This window comes from Salmo salar, chromosome ssa27 (assembly GCF_905237065.1).
Source record: "Salmo salar chromosome ssa27, Ssal_v3.1, whole genome shotgun sequence".
In the NCBI taxonomy this organism is placed as follows: Eukaryota; Metazoa; Chordata; class Actinopteri; order Salmoniformes; family Salmonidae; genus Salmo; species Salmo salar.
The window spans coordinates 30,586,562-30,611,122 of NC_059468.1; the positions used below are offsets into that span (position 1 = coordinate 30,586,562).

Genomic DNA, 24,561 nt, shown 5'->3' on the forward strand with positions numbered 1-24,561 from the left:
ATTGCTTGCTGTTTGGGGTTCTAGGCTGGGTTTCTGTACAGCATTTTGTGGCATCTGCTGATGTAAAAAGGGCATTATAAATACATTTGATAGATATGGTGTGCCTTATCCTTTCTCTCCACTGGCTATCTGGCCAAACGGCTACACTATGGGCAGTCCCTTCTGCTGATGTGTGTCTGGTAGGGGGTCTCTATCTATCCTACACTTTTCCTTTCGGCAGGGTTAATCATTTTCTTTACCCTTTCTAACAATACCACTACAACCTCTAGACGCTCATCTGGGGTCAGTTTAGCGTTTCCCCCTTTAAGGTTAGGATGGGAGGGGAAGCTGATCCTAGATCTGTACCTAGGGGAAACGTCACCCTGGAGTCAGAGGAACACAGTGGTAGCGAGGTGGTTAGTACCTGTTTCCAGGTGAACTTCTGGGGTCTTTCCCTTTGCTTCGTGTCAGTGGGTCCAGACCTCTCCTGATGATCTTCTCCTCCAGGCTGAGAGAGGGGCTGGACACCACAGGAGACTGAGACCCTGCACACATCATCAGTGGTTCAGCAAATATATGCTAACATACAGCAAAGATAGTGATAACCTACATTGGAATCCATCATGTGACTAAGACTTTCTTGTAAATCATAATTGAAGACCATGGGAGATCTGAGCGATAATTCGGGTTCCACACTCATATTCTTGAGATGCTAGCCTTAAACATGTGTGTAACAGTTCACTTAAAAACGTCAAGTAAAATAGTTTAGGGTAAGTAAGCTTTGTCCAAGCCAGAATGGACCATGGGGAAGGAGGCTCCTGTATCTATAGTGATGAACGATAAAATATTTTATGATGTGGTTCTACACTGACCGTCGTTGTCTGCAGCCTGCTGGAGGAGGGTATGTCTGGGGGAGTCCTCAGCACTGCCAGGGGCCCTGGAGGGTCTGGACTCATCCACAGTACTGGAGGCTGCACTCCGGATGGACGAACGAGTACTGCCAGGGCCCTCTGATGCCTGGAGAGACGGGGAGGTGAGAAGGGGGGACAGAGTGAGGAGGGAGGATGGATCAATAGAGAAGGAGAAAGATGGAAGTCGGGATAGAAAGAGAGACAGAGATGAACACAGAGAAAGAGACATTTACTTTAACAATGCTATCAAAAAAAGAGACACTGAGACAGTTCACCCTAAGGCACCTGACAGCCACCTAACTCCGTAAATTAAATATGTCCTCTCTCCCTCTCTTTCTCTCTCTCTATGTACCATTATCCAGAGGTCGTTATCTTACCGTAGTAAAGGTTACACACTAATTGCATGATTTCCTCCAGTATAGTGGACGGTGACTGTCTGTCTCCAGTATAGTGGCCGGTGACTGTCTGTCTCCATTATAATGGCCGGTGACTGTCTGTCTCCAGTATAGTGGCCGGTGACTATCTGTCTCCAGTATAGTGGCCGGTGACTGTCTGTCTCCATTATAATGGCCGGTGACTGTCTGTCTCCAGTATAGTGGCCGGTGACTATCTGTCTCCAGTATAGTGGCCGGTGACTATCTGTCTCCGGTATAGTGGCCGGTGACTGTCTGTCTCCAGTATAGTGGCCGGTGACTGTCTGTCTCCAGTATAGTGGCCGGTGACTGTCTGTCTCCGGTATAGTGGCCGGTGACTGTCTGTCTCCAGTATAGTGGCCGGTGACCGTCTGTCTCCAGTATAGTGGCCGGTGACCGTCTGTCTCCAGTATAGTGGCCGGTGACTGTCTGTCTCCAGTATAGTGGACGGTGACTGTCTGTCTCCGGTATAGTGGCCGGTGACTGTCTGTCTCCGGTATAGTGGCCGGTGACTGTCTGTCTCCAGTATAGTGGCCGGTGACTGTCTGTCTCCAGTATAGTGGCCGGTGACTGTCTGTCTCCAGTATAGTGGCCGGTGACTGTCTGTCTCCAGTATAGTGGCCGGTGACTGTCTGTCTCCAGTATAGTGGACGGTGACTGTCTGTCTCCAGTATAGTGGCCGGTGACTGTCTGTCTCCAGTATAGTGGCCGGTGACTGTCTGTCTCCAGTATAGTGGCCGGTGACTGTCTGTCTCCAGTATAGTGGCCGGTGACTGTCTGTCTCCGGTATAGTGGCCGGTGACTGTCTGTCTCCAGTATAGTGGCCGGTGACTGTCTGTCTCCAGTATAGTGGCCGGTGACTGTCTGTCTCCAGTATAGTGGCCGGTGACTGTCTGTCTCCGGTATAGTGGCCGGTGACTATCTGTCTTCAGTATAGTGGACATAGTGGACGGTGACCGTCTGTCTCCAGTATAGTGGACATAGTGGACGGTGACTGTCTGTCTCCAGTATAGTGGCCGGTGACTGTCTGTCTCCAGTATAGTGGACATAGTGGACGGTGACTGTCTGTCTCCAGTATAGTGGATTTTTAAGCCTATATATTCCTGGGCCACGTCCCAAATGGCACCCTATTCCCTATATAGTACACTACTAGTGCTCTACAAAGGGAATAGGGTGGAATTTGGGACAAAGCCTTGTTCATTATTTTTGCTCAGTAAGGGACAGATCTTATAAATGGGAAAGAGTGTTCTCCAAAAGAGACTTTACCAGCAATTATCTCAGTAAGGAGGGGGAATAGGCTTTGCCACCACTCAGGATTAGATTGATGTGCCGCCGGGCACTGACTTGTAGCCAGCAATTAATACATTACATAAAGGCTTTTTTATAAGGTCAGAGGACAGACAGGGCTAACCACACAAACACTGTCAGTGTAATTAACTTTAAATAAAACATATAAATGAGAAAACAGTTAAATTCATTTTCAATGAGTAATGTTGATAGAACATCTGGTGGTGATTAGAGCAGATATTATTAATATTGTCATTGTTGTGGATATTAAAAGGATGAACAGAGGTGTTTGTGTGTGTTTGTGTGTGTCCATACTAACCTCTCCCTCTGTAGAGCTGATGCTGTCCTGTAGCAGTCCTCTGGAGAGTCTCTGTCTACTACCAGCGTGGGGAACCACCTCACTCAGCTCTGGAACAACACACACAACACAGCCATCATAAAGGTCTAGCCTGATCCCAGGTCTGTTTGACATAACAAGGAGTTGACATGATAGCACAAACAGATCTGGGACCAGGCTAATAAATGTCCACTTGGTTGATATACATTTTAATGTAATTCTAAAGCAAGTCTGTGATAAAAGACAGACAGTTTGTCATCAGATCCTATTGAAATGTAGATCTACAGAACTTATAGCTACACACAAATACACACAACGCCACAGAAGAACAATCTCTCCCTCTCCCTCCCTCTCTCTCCCCCTCCCTCTCTCTCTCCCTCTCCCTCTCTCTCCCTCTCTCTCCCTCCCTCTCTCTCTCTCTCTCCACCTCTCTCTCCCTCCCTCTCTCTCCCTCTCTCCCTCCCTCTCTCTCTCTCCCTCCCTCTCTCTTCCTCCCTCCCCCCGTCTCTCTTACTGATATTGCTTATTGAACTGTCTCATTCAGTCTCTCCAGATCTGGATCAGTATTCAGAGACTGCCCATTGTCCCCTTATCAGGCCAATTATGGAGATAGCAGATCAAGGGCCACTGTAATCCATTATAATAGACTGGGCCTGGGAGAAAAAGCCGGAGGAGCCCAGAAGAAAAAAAGGCCAGTGAAAGTCTGCATACCAAAAGGAACCCTACTCCATTTTAATTTAACTAGGGAAGTCAGTTAAGAACAAATTCTTATTTACAATGACAGCCTACCCCGGACGATGCTGGGCCAGTTGTGCGCCGCCCTATGGGACTCCCAATCACGGCCGGTTGTGATATAGCCTGGAATATCAACCCAGAGTCTGTAGTGACGCCTCTAGCACTGAGATACAGTGCCTTAGACCGCTGTGATACAGCCTGGGTCTGTAGTGACGCCTCTAGCACTGAGATACAGTGCCTTAGACCGCTGTGATACAGCCTGGGTCTGTAGTGACGCCTCTAGCACTGAGATAGAGTGCCTTAGACCACTGCGCCACTCAGGAGCCCCTCCACAGAGCACTACTTCTTTTCAGGGCCCATAGAGAATAGAGAATAGGGTGCCATTTGGGACACAACCCAAAACCCAGACGTGTGTTTACTTGTTCCGGCCAGAATTTGTTTTGTATTTGTTTACTGTTTGTTTGTTAACTGAAGTGGCATTGGAGTACAAGGTCAAAGTTGAAAGTGCATTCAGAGGTAATGCACAGTGACAAAAAAAGAGTAAGAGGGATTTGCTAAAAAAGGAGCAACAAGCAAAACAAGCTTTAATCCAAAAACAAATCTCAAGCCTTTGGTACTATATGTCTTGGAGCTAGTGTTGACAGTATGCAGTAACACAAGCTGCATCCCAAATAACATGGAGTCAGACACAGTCCTGTCTGCCTCTCCATGTCCCTACTAAAGCAATAACAGCACAGTTTGAGGGCATAGGAAATAGGAAACGAGCTGATAGGAGAGCTGTAGGGTGTATCTCAGTGTTTGAGTGACACTGACACATCAACCCCTCCTAAGAATATGTCATTTGTCTCTACAGCCTCCATTGTCATCTATTGAAATTCCCTGATAGAGACTTATAGCTAAGGCAGGGACATTGTGATGGGGGGACAAGCTGTCCTTGTTACATTGGCAATAACATTTATGGAAATAGTGTCCTGAATCTCCCTCACAGTACATACTGTAAACAATGCATCATCTAGATAGTGTGTTCATCTCAAATGGCACCCTATTCCCTATATAGCGCACTACTTTTGACCAGGGCCAGGGCCTGATCTTGGTCTATATCTATGTAAATTATATAGATATAGATGTAGAGAGGTAAATTACATAGATGTAGATGTAGAGAGGTAAATTACATAGATGTAGATGTAGAGAGGTAAATGATATAGATGTAGATGTAGAGAGGTAAATGATATAGATGTAGATGTAGAGAGGTAAATGATATAGATGTAGATGTAGAGAGGTAAATGATATAGATATAGATGTAGAGAGGTAAATAATATAGATATAGATGTAGAGAGGTAAATTATAGATATAGATGTTGAGAGATAAATTATATAGACATAGATGTAGAGAGGTAAATTATATAGATATACAGTACCAGTCAAATGTTTGGACACCTACTCATTCAAGGGTTTTTCTTTATTTTTACTATTTTCTACATTGTAGAATAATAGTGAAGACATCAACATTATGAAATAACACATATGGAATCGTAGTAATCCAAAAAAGTGTTAAACAAATCAAAATACATTTTATATTTTAAATTCTTCAAAGTAACCACCCTTTGCCTTGATGACAGCTTTGCACATGCTTGGCATTCTCTCAACCAGCTTCACCTGGAATGCTTTCCAACAGTCTTGAAGGAGTTCCCACATATGCTCAGCACTTGTTGGCTGCTTTTCCTTCACTCTGAGGTCCAACTCATCCCAAACTATCTCAATTGGGTTGAGGTCGGGTGATTATGGAGGCCAGGTCATCTGATCTAGCACTCCATCCCTCTCCTTTTTGGTCAAATAGCCCTTACACAGCCTGGAGCTGTGTTGGGTCATTGACCTGTTGAAAAACAAATGATAGTCCCACTAAGTGCAAACCAGAAGGGATGGCGTATCGTTGCAGAATGCTGTGGTAGCCTTGCTGGTTAAGTGTGCCTTGAATTCGAAATAAATCATAGACAGTGTCACCAGCAAAGCACCCCCACACAATCACACCTCCTCCTCCATGCTTCATGGTGGGAACCACACCTACTCTGCGTCTCACAAATACACGGCGGTTGGAACCAAAAATCTCAAATTTGGACTCATCAGACCAAAGGACAGATTTCCACCGGCTAATGTCCATTACTGGTGTTTCTTGGCCTAAGAAATTCGACCATGAAGGCCTGATTCATGAGGTCTCATCTGAACAGTTGATGTTGAGATGTGCCTGTTACTTGAACTCTGTGAAGCATTTATTTGGGCTGCAATTTCTGAGGCTGGTAACTCTAATGAATTTATCCTCTGCAGCAGAGGTAACTCTGGTCTTCCTTTCCTGTAGCGGTCCTCATGAGAGCCAGTTTCATCATAGCGCTTGATGGTTTTTGCGACTGCACTTGAAGAAACGTTCAAAGTTCTTGACATTTTCCGGATTGACTGACCATCATGTCTTAAAGTAATGATGGACTGTTCTTTCTCTTTGCATATTTGAGTTGTTCTTGCCATAATATAGACTTGGTCTTTTACCAAATAGGGCTATCTTTTGTATACCACCCCTACCTTGTTACAACACAACTGATTGGCTCAAACGCAATAAGGAAATAAATTCCACAAATTAACTTTTAACAAGGCACACCTGTTAATTGAAATGCATTCTAGGTGACTACCTCATGAAGCTGATTGAGAGAATGCCAACAGTGTGCAAAGCTGTCATCAAGGCAAAGGGTGGCTACTTTGAAGAATCTCAAATATAAAATATATTTTGATTTGTTCAACACTTTTTTGGTTACTACATGATTCCATATGTGTTATTTCATAGTGTTGATGTCTTCACTATTATTCTACAATGTAGAAAATAGAAAAATAAAGAAAAACCCTTGAATGAGTAGGTGTGTCCTAACTTTCTACTGGTACTGTATATTATTTGGTGTACGTAAAGACAAGATTAAATCAAGAATAGTCTGATGGGTGACAATATTAGCCTATAACTTGTGAATTATATATTATCACTTGTGAATGATGCCCAGCATAAGAAACAATTCCTTTGTTTTTGGCGACTTTTTCAAATCATAGTCACACACCTCATGTAGCCCAGCCCAAAGGCCTATATGTTTTAATAAGGTTTGTATCACAACTAAAGTGGCCACATAACTTCTTAAAATTAAGCACATTTATCGGCTTTACAAGGGGTGTAGAGCATAATTGGCATATATAGTTTCAAGTTTGGTGAAGATAATTTTCACCATAAAAATGCACCTTTATAATAAAAGCATTACATGCAAAATTGCATTTGCGGTCACTTTTGATAATGGTGTTTTTCGCTAATGGAACATTGGCGCTTATAGCCTGCTACCATGTGGGCAATGCTGCGCTTATAGCCTGCTACCATGTGGGCATTGCTGCGCTTATAGCCTGCTACCATGTGGGCATTGCTGCGCTTATAGCCTGCTACCATGTGGGCATTGCTGCGCTTATAGCCTTCTACCATGTGGGCATTGCTGCGCTTATAGCCTGCTACCATGTGGGCATTGCTGCGCTTATAGCCTGCTACCATGTGGGCATTGCTGCGCTTATAGCCTTCTACCATGTGGGCATTGCTGCGCTTATAGCCTGCTACCATCTGGGCATTGCTGCGCTTATAGCCTGCTACCATGTGGGCATTGCTGCGCTTATAGCCTGCTACCATGTGGGCATTGCTGCGCTTATAGCCTGATACCATGTGGGCATTGCTGCGCTTATATGTCTTCACTATTATTCTACAATGTAGAAAATAGTCAAAATAAAGAAAAACCCTTGAATGAGTAGGTGTTCTAAAACTTTTGACTGGTACTGTAGGATGTAGAGGTATATAGATATAGAGGTATATAGATATAGATGTAGAGAGGTAAATTATACAGATATAGATGTAGAGGTAAATGACATATATAGATGTAAAGAGGTAAATTATTTAGATATAGATGTAGAGAGGTAAATTATATAGATATAGATGTAGAGAGGTAAATTATACAGATATAGATGTAGAGGTAAATGACAGATATAGATGTAAAGAGGTAAATTATTTAGATATAGATGTAGAGAGGTAAATTATATAGATATAGACGTAGAGAGGTAAATTAATAGATGTAGAGGTAAATGATATACGTAGATGAGAGAGGTAAATAACATAGATACACACTGCGTGCACAATTGTTAGGCAAATTGTATTCCTCGGGATTCATTTTATTGTTGAACAAACACAATGCTCTCAGTCAATCCAAAATGTTATTGAACCTCAAACCTGAATATTTAACAAAGGAAAAGTGAGTTTTGTCTTTCTCAGGGAAATATATAAGTGTGCACAATTATTAGGCAACTATTAGTGTGCACAATTATTAGGCAACTAAATTACAAAAATTATTTCTCTCAACTCACTTGTTGATTCTCAATTTTTAGAGTAAGTGTAACAGATAAGTAACACAAAATGACAATTATATAACATTTTTGGCCAATCAAAAATATTCAGTGACCAATATAGCCACCCTTATTTTCAAGAACTGCCATGAGCCTTCCATCCATGGAGTCTGTCAGTTTCTTAATCTGTTCACGATCAATTTTCGCTGAAGCAGCAACCACAGCCTCCCAAATGCTGTTCAAAAAGGTGTATTGTCTTCCCTCACTGTAAATCTCACGTTTGAGAAGGGCTCACAAGTTCTCAATAGGATTTAAGTCAGGTGAGGAAGGGGGCCAGGTCGTTATTCAGGCATCTTTGAGGCCCTTGCTGGCTAGCCAAGCAGTGGAGTACTTGGATGCATGTGATGGAGCATTGTCCTGCATAAAGATCATGGCCTTCTAGAATGCTGAGGACTTCTTCCTGTACCACTGTTTAACGAAAGAATCTTCCAGAAACTGGCAGTAGGTTTGGGAGTTGAGTTTCAGTCCATCTTCAACCCGAAAAGGTCCAACTACCTCATCCTCAATGATAGCAGCCCATACCAGTACCCCCTCCTTCACCTTGCTGGCACCTGACTCAAAGTGGTGCCCTGTGTCCATTACTGATCCAGCCACGGGCCCATCCATTTGGTCCATCAAGAGTCACTTTCATTTCATCTGTCCATAAAACCTTTGAAAAATCTGTCTTCAGGTATTTCTTTGCCCAATCTTGATGCTTCAACTTGTGAATCTTATTCAGTGGTGGTCTTGTTTCAGTCTTCTTGACTTTGGCCATGTCTCTGAGCACTTGACACCTTGTACTTCTGAACACTCCAGGTATGTTGCAGTTCTGGAATACGGTGGCACTGGAGGATAATGGGTTCCTGGTAGTTTGACGTTTAATTCTTCTCAAGTCTTTTGCAGTTCATTTGCGCCTTTTCTTCCCCATGCGTTTTTTGCGCCCCAGTTGACTATTCACAACAAAATGTTTGATTGTCCGGTGGTCACGCCTCAATAGTTTAGCTATTTAAAGAGTGTTGCATCCGTCTGAAAGGCATTTTACATTTTTGGCTTTTCAGTGTCAGTTAAATCTCTTTTTTGGCCCATTTTACCTGAGGTAATGAGGCTGCCTAATAATTATGCACACCTTGATATAAGGTGTTATTCACTTTCGCCACACCCTCCCTCATTACACCTGAAAATGATTAAATCCAATAAGCGTTCAAGTTTATATGGTTTGGAGTTTGAAAATGTGAATAGAAATAATGATAAGATCAGAATACTCACTTGCCTAATAATTGTGCACACAGTGTAGATGTAGAGAGTTAAATAGCATAGATATAGATGTAGAGAGGTAAATATCATAGATGTAGATGTAGAGAGGTAAATTATATAGATATAGATAGAGAGGAAAATTATATCGATATAGACGTAGAGGTAAATGATATAGATATAGATGTAGAGTGATAGGTAAATGAAGTCGACTTGAGTCTTTTAAGCTCAATGGGAAGTGGGGGATGAGAATGAATGGATGACTAGTCACAGGGTCCCTGTTGTGACTCACCCTGTTGTGACTCACTACAGAATCATCTGAATATGACCAGTAATGTGTATTATATTACCACAGTGTGGGGTATAATTGCCTGGGTAGGGAGATAATAGTAGTAGAGTGTAAGCATCGTATTTCTGTATCTCCCTATCTCCCCGAGACTCACCTCTGGCAGGACCGGCCTTCCCAGGACTCCGTTGGGCACTGTTGTTGTTGTTGTTCACCTGGATGCCATTTTGTTTCATCAGTTGCATCAGCTCAAACTCCAGGGCTGCAATCTGTGAAGAAACCGTTTCGAGTTTCAGTGTAAGTGACCCATGCAGGGTGACTCCCTCCACTGGTAACACCATGTACCAGCAGGGACAGTGTTTTGACCCACAGCCGTTCCATGTCTTTGATCTACTTCAGAGCTAGCGTACCTGATAAGATGGAGCTGGTAGATCAGTTTCTTGCTCCTGAGAAACTTTGCAGTATTTTTTTTTGTGTGTATTATTTCTCACATTATAATTCCATTATTTTACTTTTAGGTTTGTATTGTTGTGTATTGTTAGATATTACTGCACTGTTGGAGCTAGGAACAGAAGCATTTCGCTACACCTGCAATAACATCTGCTAAATACAGTTGAGGTCGGAAGTTTACATACACTTAGGTTGGAGTCATTAAAATGTGTTTTTCAACCACTCCACAAATTTCTTGTTAACAAACTATAGTTCTGGCAAGTCGGTTAGGACATCTACTTTGTACATGACACAAGTCATTTTTCCAACAATTGTTTACAGACAGATTATTTCACTTATAATTCACTGTATCACAATTCCAGTGGGTCAGAAGTTTACGTACACTAAGTTGACTGTGCCTTTAAACAGCTTGGAAAATTCACTGAAAATTATGTCATGGCTTTAGAAGCTTTTGATAGGCTAATTGACATCATTTGAGTCAACTGAAGGTGCACCTGTGGATGTATTTCGAGGCCTACCTTTAAACTCAGTGCCTCTTTGCTTGACATCATGGGAAATCAGGCAAGACCTCAGAAAGAAATTGTAGACCTCCACAAGTCTGATTCATACTTGGGAGCAATTTCCAAATGCCTGAAGGTACCACGTTCATCTATACAAACAATAGTAAGCAAGTATAAACACCATGGGACCACGCAGTCGTCATACTGCTCAGGAAGGAGACGCGTTCTGCCTCCTAGAGATGAACGTACTTTGGTGCGAAAAGTGAAAATCAATCCCAGAACAAAAGCAAAAGACCTTGTGAAGATGCTGGAGGAAACAGGTACAAAAGTGTCTATATCCAAAGTAAAACGAGTCCTATATCGACATAACCTGAAAGGCCGCTCAGCAAAGAAGAAGCCACTGCTCCAAAACCGCCATAAAAAAGCCAGACTACGGTTTGCAACTGCAAATGGGGACAAATATCGCACTTTTTGGAGAAATGTCCTCAGGTCTGATGAAACAAAAATAGAACTGTTTGGCCATAATGACCATCGTTATGTTTGGAGGAAAAAGGGGGAGGCTTGCAAGCCGAAGAACACCAACCGTGAAGCACGGGGGTGGCAGCATCATGTTGTGGGGGTGCTTTGCTGCAGGAGTGACTGGTGCACTTCACAAAACAGATGGCATCATGAGGGAGGAAAATTATGTGGATATATTGAAGCAACATCTCAAGACATCAGTCAGGAAGTTAAAGCTTGGTCGCAAATGGGTCTTCCAAATGGACTATGACCCCACGCATGCTTCCAAAGTTGTGGCAAAATAGCTTAAGGACAACAAAGTCAAGGTATTGTAGTGGCCATCACAAAGCCCTGACCTCAATCCTATAGAAAATTTGTGGGCAGAACTGAAAAAGTGTGTGCGAGCAAGGAGGCCTACAAACCTGACTCAGTTACACCAGCTCTGTCAGGAGGAATGAGCCAAATTTCACCCAACTTGTTGTGGGAAGCTTGTGGAAGGCTACCCAAAACTTTGACCCAAGTTAAACAATTTAAAGGCAATGCTACCAAATACTAATTGAGTGTATGTAAACTTCTCACCCACTGGGAATGTGACGAAAGAAATAAAAGCAGAAATAAATCATTCTCTCTACTATTATTCTGACATTTAACATTCTTAAAATAAAGTGGGGATCCTAACTGACCTAAGACAGGGAAGTTTTACTAGGATTAAATGTCAGGAATTCTGAAAAACGGAGTTTAAATGTATTTGGCTAAAGTGTATGTAAACTTCCAAATTCAACTGTATTTGTATTTGTATGCGACCAATACACATTGATTTGATTCTAATTGTCAACTAATCATAAAGCCCTGGACTAGGTAAATCAGGGGAGCTAGTTAAGAGCTACAACAAAATTGTGAAACATCTGGGGGGTCCGCAAGGTGAGGTTTGAAGACCACTGTGCTAATCAAACCAGTGTCGTAATCAAAGGAATGTGCTTATGTTTAGTGGGCTGGTATGTTATGTTTAGTGGGCTGGTATGTTATGTTCAGTGGGCTGGTATGTTATGTTTAGTGGGCTGGTATGTTATGTTCAGTGGGCTGGTATGTTATGTTTAGTGGGCTGGTATGTTATGTTTAGTGGGCTGGTATGTTATGTTGCGTGGGCTGGTATGTTATGTTTAGTGGGCTGGTATGTTATGTTCAGTGGGCTGGTATGTTATGTTGCGTGGGCTGGTATGTTATGTTCAGTGGGCTGGTATGTTATGTTTAGTGGGCTGGTATGTTATGTTTAGTGGGCTGGTATGTTATGTTCAGTGGGCTGGTATGTTATGTTTAGTGGGCTGGTATGTTATGTTTAGTGGGCTGGTATGTTATGTTGCGTGGGCTGGTATGTTATGTTTAGTGGGCTGGTATGTTATGTTGCGTGGGCTGGTATGTTATGTTCAGTGGGCTGGTATGTTATGTTCAGTGGGCTGGTATGTTATGTTTAGTGGGCTGGTATGTTATGTTCAGTGGGCTGGTATGTTATGTTTAGTGGGCTGGTATGTTATGTTCAGTGGGCTGGTATGTTATGTTTAGTGGGCTGGTATGTTATGTTCAGTGGGCTGGTATGTTATGTTTAGTGGGCTGATATGTTATGTTTAGTGGGCTGGTATGTTATGTTTAGTGGGCTGGTATGTTATGTTTAGTGGGCTGGTATGTTATGTTTAGTGGGCTGGTATGTTATGTTCAGTGGGCTGGTATGTTATGTTTAGTGGGCTGGTATGTTATGTTTAGTGGGCTGGTATGTTATGTTCAGTGGGCTGGTATGTTATGTTTAGTGGGCTGGTATGTTATGTTCAGTGGGCTGGTATGTTATGTTCAGTGGGCTGGTATGTTATGTTCAGTGGGCTGGTATGTTATGTTCAGTGGGCTGGTATGTTATGTTCAGTGGGCTGGTATGTTATGTTTAGTGGGCTGATATGTTATGTTTAGTGGGCTGGTATGTTATGTTCAGTGGGCTGGTATGTTATATTCAGTGGGCTGGTATGTTATGTTCAGTGGGCTGGTATGTTATGTTTAGTGGGCTGATATGTTATGTTTAGTGGGCTGGTATGTTATGTTCAGTGGGCTGGTATGTTATGTTCAGTGGGCTGGTATGTTATGTTTAGTGGGCTGGTATGTTATGTTCAGTGGGCTGGTATGTTATGTTCAGTGGGCTGGTATGTTATGTTCAGTGGGCTGGTATGTTATGTTGCGTGGGCTGGTATGTTATGTTCAGTGGGCTGGTATGTTATGTTCAGTGGGCTGGTATGTTATGTTCAGTGGGCTGGTATGTTATGTTTAGTGGGCTGGTATGTTATGTTTAGTGGGCTGGTATGTTATGTTCAGTGGGCTGGTATGTTATGTTCAGTGGGCTGGTATGTTATGTTCAGTGGGCTGGTATGTTATGTTTAGTGGGCTGGTATGTTATGTTTAGTGGGCTGGTATGTTATGTTTAGTGGGCTGGTATGTTATGTTTAGTGGGCTGGTATGTTATGTTCAGTGGGCTGGTATGTTATGTTCAGTGGGCTGGTATGTTATGTTCAGTGGGCTGGTATGTTATGTTCAGTGGGCTGGTATGTTATGTTTAGTGGGCTGGTATGTTATGTTTAGTGGGCTGGTATGTTATGTTTAGTGGGCTGGTATGTTATGTTCAGTGGGCTGGTATGTTATGTTCAGTGGGCTGGTATGTTATGTTCAGTGGGCTGGTATGTTATGTTCAGTGGGCTGGTATGTTATGTTTAGTGGGCTGGTATGTTATGTTTAGTGGGCTGATATGTTATGTTTAGTGGGCTGGTATGTTATGTTTAGTGGGCTGGTATGTTATGTTTAGTGGGCTGGTATGTTATGTTTAGTGGGCTGGTATGTTATGTTCAGTGGGCTGGTATGTTATGTTTAGTGGGCTGGTATGTTATGTTTAGTGGGCTGGTATGTTATGTTCAGTGGGCTGGTATGTTATGTTTAGTGGGCTGGTATGTTATGTTCAGTGGGCTGGTATGTTATGTTCAGTGGGCTGGTATGTTATGTTCAGTGGGCTGGTATGTTATGTTCAGTGGGCTGGTATGTTATGTTCAGTGGGCTGGTATGTTATGTTTAGTGGGCTGATATGTTATGTTTAGTGGGCTGGTATGTTATGTTCAGTGGGCTGGTATGTTATGTTCAGTGGGCTGGTATGTTATGTTCAGTGGGCTGGTATGTTATGTTTAGTGGGCTGATATGTTATGTTTAGTGGGCTGGTATGTTATGTTCAGTGGGCTGGTATGTTATGTTCAGTGGGCTGGTATGTTATGTTTAGTGGGCTGGTATGTTATGTTCAGTGGGCTGGTATGTTATGTTCAGTGGGCTGGTATGTTATGTTCAGTGGGCTGGTATGTTATGTTGCGTGGGCTGGTATGTTATGTTCAGTGGGCTGGTATGTTATGTTCAGTGGGCTGGTATGTTATGTTCAGTGGGCTGGTATGTTATGTTTAGTGGGCTGGTATGTTATGTTTAGTGGGCTGGTATGTTATGTTCAGTGGGCTGGTATGTTATGTTCAGTGGGCTGGTATGTTATGTTCAGTGGGCTGGTATGTTATGTTTAGTGGGCTGGTATGTTATGTTTAGTGGGCTGGTATGTTATGTTTAGTGGGCTGGTATGTTATGTTTAGTGGGCTGGTATGTTATGTTCAGTGGGCTGGTATGTTATGTTCAGTGGGCTGGTATGTTATGTTCAGTGGGAATTAGGGGTTTATCTTGTACTTATACAGATACATAATGTACATTTGTATAGTTACCGGTATAAACATATCACACAGCCATAAGCATGTCAATTACTCTGATCTTTGGTTGTGGGTTTATGCTCCGGATTGTAGTTTCCCTAGGTACAGATCTAGGATCAGCTTCCCCTCCCCCAATCCTAACCCTAACCATTAATGGGGAAGATGCTAAACTGACCCAAGATCAATTTCACTCTACACCTGGATGTGCTCAGCAGCATTGATTAGATGACCATAGAGGAAGGCCATTGTGAGAGCATATTACCCTGACTTGCAGTCCCTGGATCTCTTCCAGGTGGGACTTCTCTGCATCCTCCAGCCTCTTCCTCTCTTCATCCTCCTTCTGGACAAACTCCACCTCCCTGGAAGAAACAGAGAGAGGGGAGAGAAGGGTACGTCGGTGGCCTTCTGACAGGGGTGATGACAGGGAGAGTGTTTGGTGTGAGGACAGGGGTGAAGACAGGGACAGAAGTGTTAGGTGGTTGGGGAGCCGGGACTGCTCTTCTCACAGGGGTGAAGACAGGGACGGAGTGTTAGGTGTTGGGGGAGCTGGGACCGTTCCTCTCACAGGGGTGAGGACAGGGACAGAAGTGTTAGGTGGTTGGGGAGCTGGGACCGCTCCTCTCACAGGGGTGAAGACAGGGACAGAAGTGTTAGGTGGTTGGGGAGCTGGGACCGCTCCTCTCACAGGGGTGAAGACAGGGACAGAAGTGTTAGGTGTTGGGGGAGCTGGGACCGCTCCTCTCACAGGGGTGAGGACAGGGACGGAGTGTTAGGTGTTGGGGGAGCTGGGACCGCTCCTCTCACAGGGGTGAAGACAGGGACGGAGTGTTAGGTGGTTGGGGAGCTGGGACCGCTCCTCTCACAGGGGTGAAGACAGGGACGGAGTGTTAGGTGTTGGGGGAGCTGGGACCGCTCCTCTCACAGGGGTGAGGACAGGGACGGAGTGTTAGGTGGTTGGGGAGCTGGGACCGTTCCTCTCACAGGGGTGAGGACAGGGACGGAGTGTTAGGTGTTGGGGGAGCTGGGACCGCTCCTCTTACAGGGGTGAAGACAGGGACGGAGTGTTAGGTGGTTGGGGAGCTGGGACCGCTCCTCTCACAGGGGTGAGGACAGGGACGGAGTGTTAGGTGGTTTGGGAGCTGGGACCGTTCCTCTCACAGGGGTGAGGACAGGGACGGAGTGTTAGGTGGTTGGGGAGCTGGGACCGCTCCTCTCACAGGGGTGAGGACAGGGACGGAGTGTTAGGTGGTTGGGGGAGCTGGGACCGCTCCTCTCACAGGGGTGAGGACAGGGACGGAGTGTTAGGTGGTTGGGGGAGCTGGGACCGCTCATCTCACAGGGGTGAGGACAGGAATGTGTGAATATGACGAGATATGTAGAGCTCCTCTCTGTGTTGTCTCCTTTAACAGGAGTGTAGAAGGTAAAGGGTATAGTGTGTGTGTGTGTGTGTGTGTGTGTGTGTGTGTGTGTGTGTGTGTGTGTGTGTGTGTGTGTGTGTGTGTGTGTGTGTGTGTGTGTGTGTGTGTGTGTGTGTGTGTGTGTGTGTGGTAAAAGGAGACTATCCCAGGGAGGCTAGGAGCTCAGTGAAGTAAAGACAGAGTGACAGCCTGACAGTCCTGCCTCTGTCTTACAGCAGGGCTGAAGGACACAGGGCTCCCTTGCACGCACACTCAGACAGACAAACAACCATAACAAACCCAACATAGACAGACAGACACACAGCCATTGGCTCTTGAGACATTTGCAATTCCTTGTGCTCACTACATCCGCTTGGTGAAATGATCTGCCTGTCTTATTCTGGCCTGTTCAACATTGCTGCTGCTAAAATGGAGGGAGAGTTTGTTTCCGCAGTTAGCAGCAATGTTGCCTCAAGGACAAAGGCAGTTAAAGGCAGTCAGAGCGGAGAGTGGCAAAGCGCTTCTGATGGGAATGACCATAGAGATCAACTCACTACTCTGAGAGAGAGGCTGCGGTGTGGAGCAGAGCTGCATAGGAAGTCAACACAGCTCTCTCTCTCTCTCTCTCTCTCTCTACAGACATGCTTCAACTAAGTGCCACTTGGTTAAAATGTCCTTCAGATTAATGGGTGGAATCTGTTTGTGAAAAGGTTTGATACATATACTGTAGGAAAATAACAGGGTTTGAATAACAGATGTATATTACCTAACATAAGCTGTCATTTGCAATGGCCTCTAAATTTGGATTTGAATCTTAAATAACATAGCTACGATAAGATGTTGTTCACATAAACTGAAGTGGACTGAATAATGTTGCAGTTGTTCAGGTTTTCAGTCATTTAAAAAATATATATATATTTAACTAGGTAGGTCAGTTAAGAACAAATTATTATTTTCAATGACGGCTACCCCGGCCAAACCCTAACGATGCTGGTCCATTTGTGCGCTGCTCTATGGGACTCCCAATCACGGCCGGTTAACTGGTTACTGTAGTTCCAGTCTGCCTAGCTAATTGGCCCAAAGCAACATTCCAAGTGTGCTACAGTATAATACAAAGTACAGTAAATCACAAAAGTACATGTTGATGTTGGTATTGGTCTGTAGTCAGTTAAAAGATGCCAAAGGAACAAGAAAGAGTTGTTTGACAAAGTGCTGGGCAACAGTATTAGTGATATTAGTGCGAGGAAAATACATTTATAGTTCTGTATGGACGTGAATGGCGGGAATGAGTAACTCCCTGAGCGGGGATAGAACCTGGGTCGCCTGACCCCAAGACAAACGCACTACCCTAAGTTAGATATTTCACTTGTGAGAGTTCGTAACAGCCTTACCAAGCCTAGGAATGATACAGTATATTGAACCAGTATGTTGTTACATTTAGACTAGTTTAGCAACAGACTGACTCACTTCTGCTGGAAATCTTTGATGAGTTTCTTGGCCTTGTTGTACTTCTTCTCTAGGGTGGTGTACTGGCACTGGGCCTCCTTCAGGTGCTCGTTGACCGTGTGGCACAGGGTCTGAGCCTCGATCCAGTAACTCTCCAGCTTCAGCATCCTCTCCTTGTTCTCCTCCATGCTGGCCTTCAGCTGGCTCTTCTCCTTCTCCCAGCGCGCCTTCTCCCTGTCCACCGCTGCTAGCTGGGGTAGACAAACACACAGACATTCAGATACTGAACACAAATAAACACATTAGCATGGCAACACACACACACACACAATCACAGACACAATCACAGACACACACACGCATGCACGCACTATGGTATGAGACAATGCTATGGGATGAACACCTTAACTTACGGGTCACAATCCAGCCTTCACAACAAATAGAAACTCCAGCATATCATGCAACAAGCCCTTCAATGAGTTTAGTATATCAGCACAACCTTCTTCCAAATGTTGTTATTGTATTGCATCCTTCTACTCCTCGTCAGGGCAAACTTCTGAAGCAACAGTCTCCCAACAACCACCAGATCAGCTCATGCTCAGAGAATTACACCAACAAGCTTATCTTTCAGTGTCACTAAATCCAGTCATTCAATTGAGTTAATAATCTACGGAGCTTTTAGATCACTTCCTGCAGTTTGATCTAAACTGTCCTCATAGGGCGGCACACAATTGGCCCAGCACCATCCGGGTTAGGGGAGGGTTTGTCCGGGGTAGACCGTCATTGTAAAATAAGAATTTGTTCTTAACTGACTTGCCTAGTTAAATAAAAAAAACATTATCAGGATGCAGGGGATGATAAACCAGACACTTTTAAAAAGCTCTTGTGTCTGTGCCTGCTTGCCTGTCACTCTCACTTAAACATTGGCTCACTCACCGCCCAGACACGCGTGACACGAAACTGCAAGAGAGGCAGTGGAGCTAAACTTCTGAAATACACATGCAATTGCCTTAAATATTCAGAAATAACTTGAAATAGAAACTATTTTCCACTGCACTGTCCAATGATGTCCTTTTTCCAAACATATGTCTATTCCTCATGCTTTTATTGTACTTTGTAAACATTTTTTAGACCATTCTTAGAGATGATAGTAGCGGAGCTCTTACCTTGTTTTTGAGCTTCTGTATCTCTGCCTCGGTGACAGTGTGTTTGATCTGCAGCTGAGGGAGTAGAAAGGGAAGAGGTCTATCTGATGATCAAACACTTGGCTAAGCAGTCTCTGTGCTGGACAAGCCTCATGCAGAGAGACACACACACACAGACACACACACACACACACACACACACACACACACACACACACACACACACACACACACACACACACACACACACACACACACACACACACACACACACACACACACACACACACACACAGCACTACGAAGAGCCACATCTCATGCATGACAGCACTCTCTACCACTGAAACGGAGAGACTCACAGAACAGGACGTGAAGAGAGAGAGAAAGAGAAATGCAGAAAGAAGAGAAGGAGGCAATAGGCAGAGAGAGAAAAGTGGAGATTGAATGACAGAAAGAGAAAGAGAGAGAGGAAGGACACAGTAGAATGAGAGAAGTGGAGAGAAAGAGGCAGTAAAGGAAAGTGAAGAGAGAAAAAGAAAGAGAAAGAAAGAGAGAAAGAGAAAGAAAGAGAGAGAAAGAAAGAGAGAGAAAGAGAGAACGAGAGAGAGAAAAAGAGAGAGAAAGAGAGAGAAAGAGAGAGAGAAAGAGAGAGAGTCCCAGAGAGAGAGAAAGAGGAAGAGAGAGTCCCAGAGAAAGAGAGAGAGAAAGGGGTTGGGTTAGCAGCGCACTACATTGCTGCCTGCCATAAGATGAGGGACAGTGTCTGACAGACCAATCAACCTGCACATGTCCTCTACAGTATGCTTATTGTTATTGTTCAATGTATGGTTATTTTGACCCTTGGTTATTGTTGTTACTGTTGTCCCGTTGACAATTTTGATTCTCATTTTCATTTTTATATTGTAAATATCCAAAATAAGCTTTGGCAGTATGTACATTGTTACGTCATGCCAATAAAGCAAAATGAATTGAATTGAAAGGGGGCGAGAATGGGGGAGAGAGAAAGAGAGAGAGAGGGAGAGAGAAAGGGGGAAAGAATGAGTCCCAGAGAGAAAAGAGAGAGAAAGAGAGAGGAAGAGAAAGAGAGAGAGAAAGGAGGGAGAAAAAGACAGCGAGAATGAGAGAGAGGAAGGGGGGGGGGGGGAGAGTCCCAGAGAGAGAGTTCAGAGGTTTTGGGACAGTAGAGATTGCATGATTTCTCACTAAATATCCAGAACACCGCAGTGCAGCTCGAGCAATTTGTTAAGTGTGTCACGCAAGTGTGGCGTGAGGGACAAAATGTCCTGCTGCCAGCAGTGGTAGTAAGGCTTTTTAATCAATATTACTTGCAGGCTGGCTACTTTAAAAAGGAAAAAAATATACATCAAATCAAAAGGGTTCTAGAAGAAAGTAACGGCCAAATACTTTATTTCAGTCATTTGCTACTCTTTGACTTCGTTCCAATCAGGAACAAGAAAGAGTTGTTTGACAAAGTGCTGGGCAACAGTATTAGTGATATTAAGGCGAGGAAAATACATTTATAGTAAGACCTTTTTTTTGGGACCTTCTGTCTTTTTTTAGAGTGGTGAAAGGAAAGAAGTAGAGGAAAAGAGACAAGGAAAGAGGAAGTGAAGTGACCTCTCTGAACTTCTGGTAGAGTTTGGTGGCATCCAACTCTGAGGGGGAAATGATGTCATCCGCTTCTGGCAAATCGAACACCTCAATGCTCTTCTCGCCGTCGCCCTTCCCGTCTCTGGCCCTGTCCACAGCTGGTCCTGCCTCCTCCTCCTCCTCCTCCTCATCAGTGGCGTACTCCCCTGTCTGAAGCCACACACACACACACACACACATAACATGAGAATACATTTCCGTCTACATAATTTGTCATACATATACATTTCACAGAGAACAACACAAGCTCCTAATCATCAAACGTTTACATCATCTTTTTAGTTTGTTTGACTTAGTCTAACTTTCATTGAGTCATCTCTTCCTATTTTAGGAAACGTTGCCTGCTACTCCAATGTTTTCCAGACGACTCATCCTGTATTTAATTCCGCTGCTCTATTGGCTGCACCATGCATCAGTCTGAACCTAACATCCTAGAAGTCGTTTGTGCTAATGTTAAAATTACATTAATCAAAGATTTGTGTAGGCCAGTTCTGGTTTCTGGGACCAATCAGAACGATTTGCATTCGCAAAGTCATCTGTGAGGAGATCAAATCAACTCATGGTGGAGAAGAAAGGTTAGTGGGCGTGGCGTTTGGCCGGCGCTCTGTGGATGAGTAGCCAGGCAACTCGAATGTTGATAATGAAAACAGTTAATCATGTTTACGGTGAGGACAACAAATACACCAGCTTAAGCTTTCTCTCAGACAAGTTTGAGAGAGAGACCAGTTGTCATGTCTGGGTATAGAATAACAGGGGCCCTGTCAAAGTGAGCTGGGGGCTGAGGTGAGGTGAGGAAGGAGATGATTGATGGATGGGAATGGAGGATGGGGGGTTGAGGAGAGGGTCAGGGTCAGGGTTAGGGTTAGGTCATTGCATCCTGTGATGACCCACAGTATGTAAAACCCTTTCAGATGAGTGGTGCTTTATGAGAGCAATCCATCACCATCATCACGACTAGGGCTGTGGCGGGCACAAAATTCCGTCAGCTGGTCTCACCCTAATTGACCGTTAATTAACAAACACATTTAGCATCTCCTGGCTTCCACACATTTTAAAAAGTCTAATAAATCCATGTAATATAGCCTACAACTTCACAATAAATCCATTATTTAATTTAGACAGGTCTAAAGAAGCATGATATGAAGAAAATGTAGTCTATTTCAGAAGAACAGAATAGCATACTCTGAGTTGTCCTTATGTTAGGTCCTGATCTGGCTATGCCAAATGGCTGTCGGCTACACTAGTTCATTTAGCAGACAAGATTTGCTTAGAATTCCGTGGCATTATTTTATAGTATGAAGAATACAATTGAACAAAGCTGAATAAAATAGAAAGGATACTTTCTCCACACGATTTGAGGGTGTGCGCACATGCGACTATTGTGTTGAGCGTTTAACAAAGAAACAGGTCCTCCTATATATTTAATTTAGAGTTATTAATGTAACTTTAGTTGTCCTACAAACACTGGGCTTTATGTTTAGATTTTTAATACATTGTAAGGCTGCATGATGAGACTGTAATGATGATTTGAAAAAAGTTGCTTGAAAGGCATGAGCTCACTCCAATAGTCTCTCATTCACAATTTGACAAGCACTTGATAATGCCACGAATTTCACGGCAGCATCCACTTTATGGCCGTAATGCACCCTAAAGCAAACATGCCTTTTGCGGCCCAGAGTGCTGCGTTGTGCTGCACAATCCTAAGCCTCTCTCAATCACATGACTCTTTCTCGGGTCTTTCTCACAGGCTACAAGTGAAGACAGTGTCACGTCCTGACCCTAGTAAGATGTCATTTTCTATAGTAGAGTAGGTCAGGGCGTGACAGGGGGTGTTTTGGGTGGTTTGTCTATGTTTTCTATTCCTATGTTTTGTTCTAGTATTCTATTTCTATGTTGGAGGTTTTTGGGATGATCTCCAATTAGAGGCAGCTGGTTCGCGTTGTCTCTAATTGGAGATCATATTTATGTTGGGTTTTTTTCTAGTGTGTTTGTGGGCAGTTGAATTCTGTTTAGTTGTGTTCTGTGTAGTCTTCAGTACCTGACAGAACTGTTAGCTGTTCGTTTTCTCTTTGTTATTTTCTTTAGTGTTCTGAGTTTAATAAACGTCATTATGAGCACTCAACACACTGCGACTTGGTCCCCTCTATACGACAGCCGTTACAGACAGACACATCAGACACATCACAACTGCGCGTGTCCTTATCTAATTACGAGGTCCATATTGAAGATATTGGAAGAACTGTCCACATTTTCATCAGCCAACAAGATGAGTAGGCCTAACGAACAGCAAGCACTAGCCTATATCAATCTACTATCCCCCATAGTCAAAAGTCGCCCTATTCAATTCTGTGCGAGAAATACATATTCCAAACATAGTCTGGGACAGTTGTGGGATGCGATAGATCCCAAATTAATACAACCACTAGCTTTTTTATGCAATGTGGCTGACACAACAGATCAGAACATTTAGCTTAAAATGTTAATAAACTATTAGGCTATTTCTTCACATTATAAGCACAGCAATGCGCACATGGTAGCTGGCTATAAGCGTGAATGTTCCATTAGCTTCACCACCATCATCACCCTGTCACTATCATCATCATCATCAGCCTGTGCAGTATGTGTGGTCAGTAGAATAGAGACAGCAGGGTTGATGATAGTATATGTTTCTCTTCCTGCTAGAGCTCTCTCTCTCTACAGCCTGGCAGCCTCTTACTAAACTGATCCAGACAGACAGAATGCATCCAAAATGACACACTATCCCCAATGGGTTCTGGTCTAAAGTAGTGCACTATGTAGAGAGCGGGGTGCCATTTGGGACACAGTCAGGATTATAAAGAGGAGTTCTGCACTGCTGCAGTTCACATCTGGTTGCAGAGAGCCAGGCAGGGACAGCAAGCCAGACTCAAGCCATGAGAAGGCACTACCCAGGATCGAATGACCCATCCTGGCATGGAGCCGGCCGGGCCCCTCTCTCTGGTCCTACTGCCAGAGACACTGGTGCTGGAGCTCACAGAGTTGTTGCAGGGCGAACATATCTCTCTCTCACTCTCTCACTCTCTCGCTCACACACAAACACGCTGATGCACACACAGACACACACATTCTCTCTCTCTCTCTCTCTCTCTCTCTCTCTCTCTCTCTCTCTCTCTCTCTCTCTCTCTCTCTCTCTCTCTCTCTCTCTCTCTCTCTCTCTCTCTCACACACACACACACACACACACACACACACACACACACACACACACACACACACACACACACACACACACACACAAACAGCTTACGCTGACACATGATTTGAAACCTCTGGTACAGCGAAAGCTTTCAGCCCTGCTGCTTTTAACAACTACAAATATCTATTCACCCCATTCACACTGTTCATCCCATTCTCTATTAACAGGGCGAACAGAGTGAATAGGTTGAATAGAGAACGGGGTGAATAGGGTGAACGGCGCTGCTCAAATTCAAAAATGTTTAACATCTACATTAATGAATTGGCAAAAACATTAGAAGAATCTGCAGCACCTGGTCTCACCTTACACAACACTGAAATCAAGTGTCTGCTGTACACAGATGACCTGGTGCTGTGGTCTCCCACTAAGGAGTTACAGCAACACCTAGATCATTATTCACCCCATTCTCTATTAACCCCATCTAGTCACCCCATTCTCTAGTCACCCCATCTAGTCACCCCATTCTCTATTAACCCCATCTAGTCATCCCATTCTCTATTCACCCCATCTAGTCACCCCATTCTCTAGTCACTGCATCTAGTCACCCCATTCTCTATTCACCCCATTCTCTAGTCACCCCATCTAGTCATCCCATTCTCTATTCACCCCATCTAGTCACCCCATTCTCTAGTCACCCCATCTAGTCATCCCATTCTCTATTCACCCCATCTAGTCACCCCATTCTCTAGTCACCCCATCTAGTCACCCCATTCTCTATTCACCCCATCTAGTCACCCCATTCTCTATTAACCCCATCTAGTCATCCCATTCTCTAGTCACCCCATCTAGTCACCCCATTCTCTAGTCACCCCATCTAGTCACCCCATTCTCTATTAACCCC

At 43.9% G+C, this 24,561-nt stretch overlaps 1 protein-coding gene across 7 annotated transcripts in view; it reads right to left on the reverse strand.

Annotated features, from left to right (window-relative positions):
- Window positions 1-24,561, reverse strand: part of ppp1r9a (protein phosphatase 1, regulatory subunit 9A) — a 126,556-nt gene that overhangs the window by 13,511 nt on the left and 88,484 nt on the right. For all 7 annotated transcript variants that reach the window (XM_045709835.1, XM_045709838.1, XM_045709837.1 and 4 more), the window contains exons 7-14: window positions 20,453-20,635; window positions 18,857-18,910; window positions 17,712-17,941; window positions 15,110-15,206; window positions 9,796-9,907; window positions 2,910-2,998; window positions 852-996; window positions 404-524 (exon numbers count right to left, since the gene is read on the reverse strand). In XM_045709835.1, coding sequence (XP_045565791.1) covers window positions 404-524; window positions 852-996; window positions 2,910-2,998; window positions 9,796-9,907; window positions 15,110-15,206; window positions 17,712-17,941; window positions 18,857-18,910; window positions 20,453-20,635 — 1,031 coding nt within the window. The remainder of the gene's footprint in view (window positions 1-403; window positions 525-851; window positions 997-2,909; window positions 2,999-9,795; window positions 9,908-15,109; window positions 15,207-17,711; window positions 17,942-18,856; window positions 18,911-20,452; window positions 20,636-24,561) is intronic.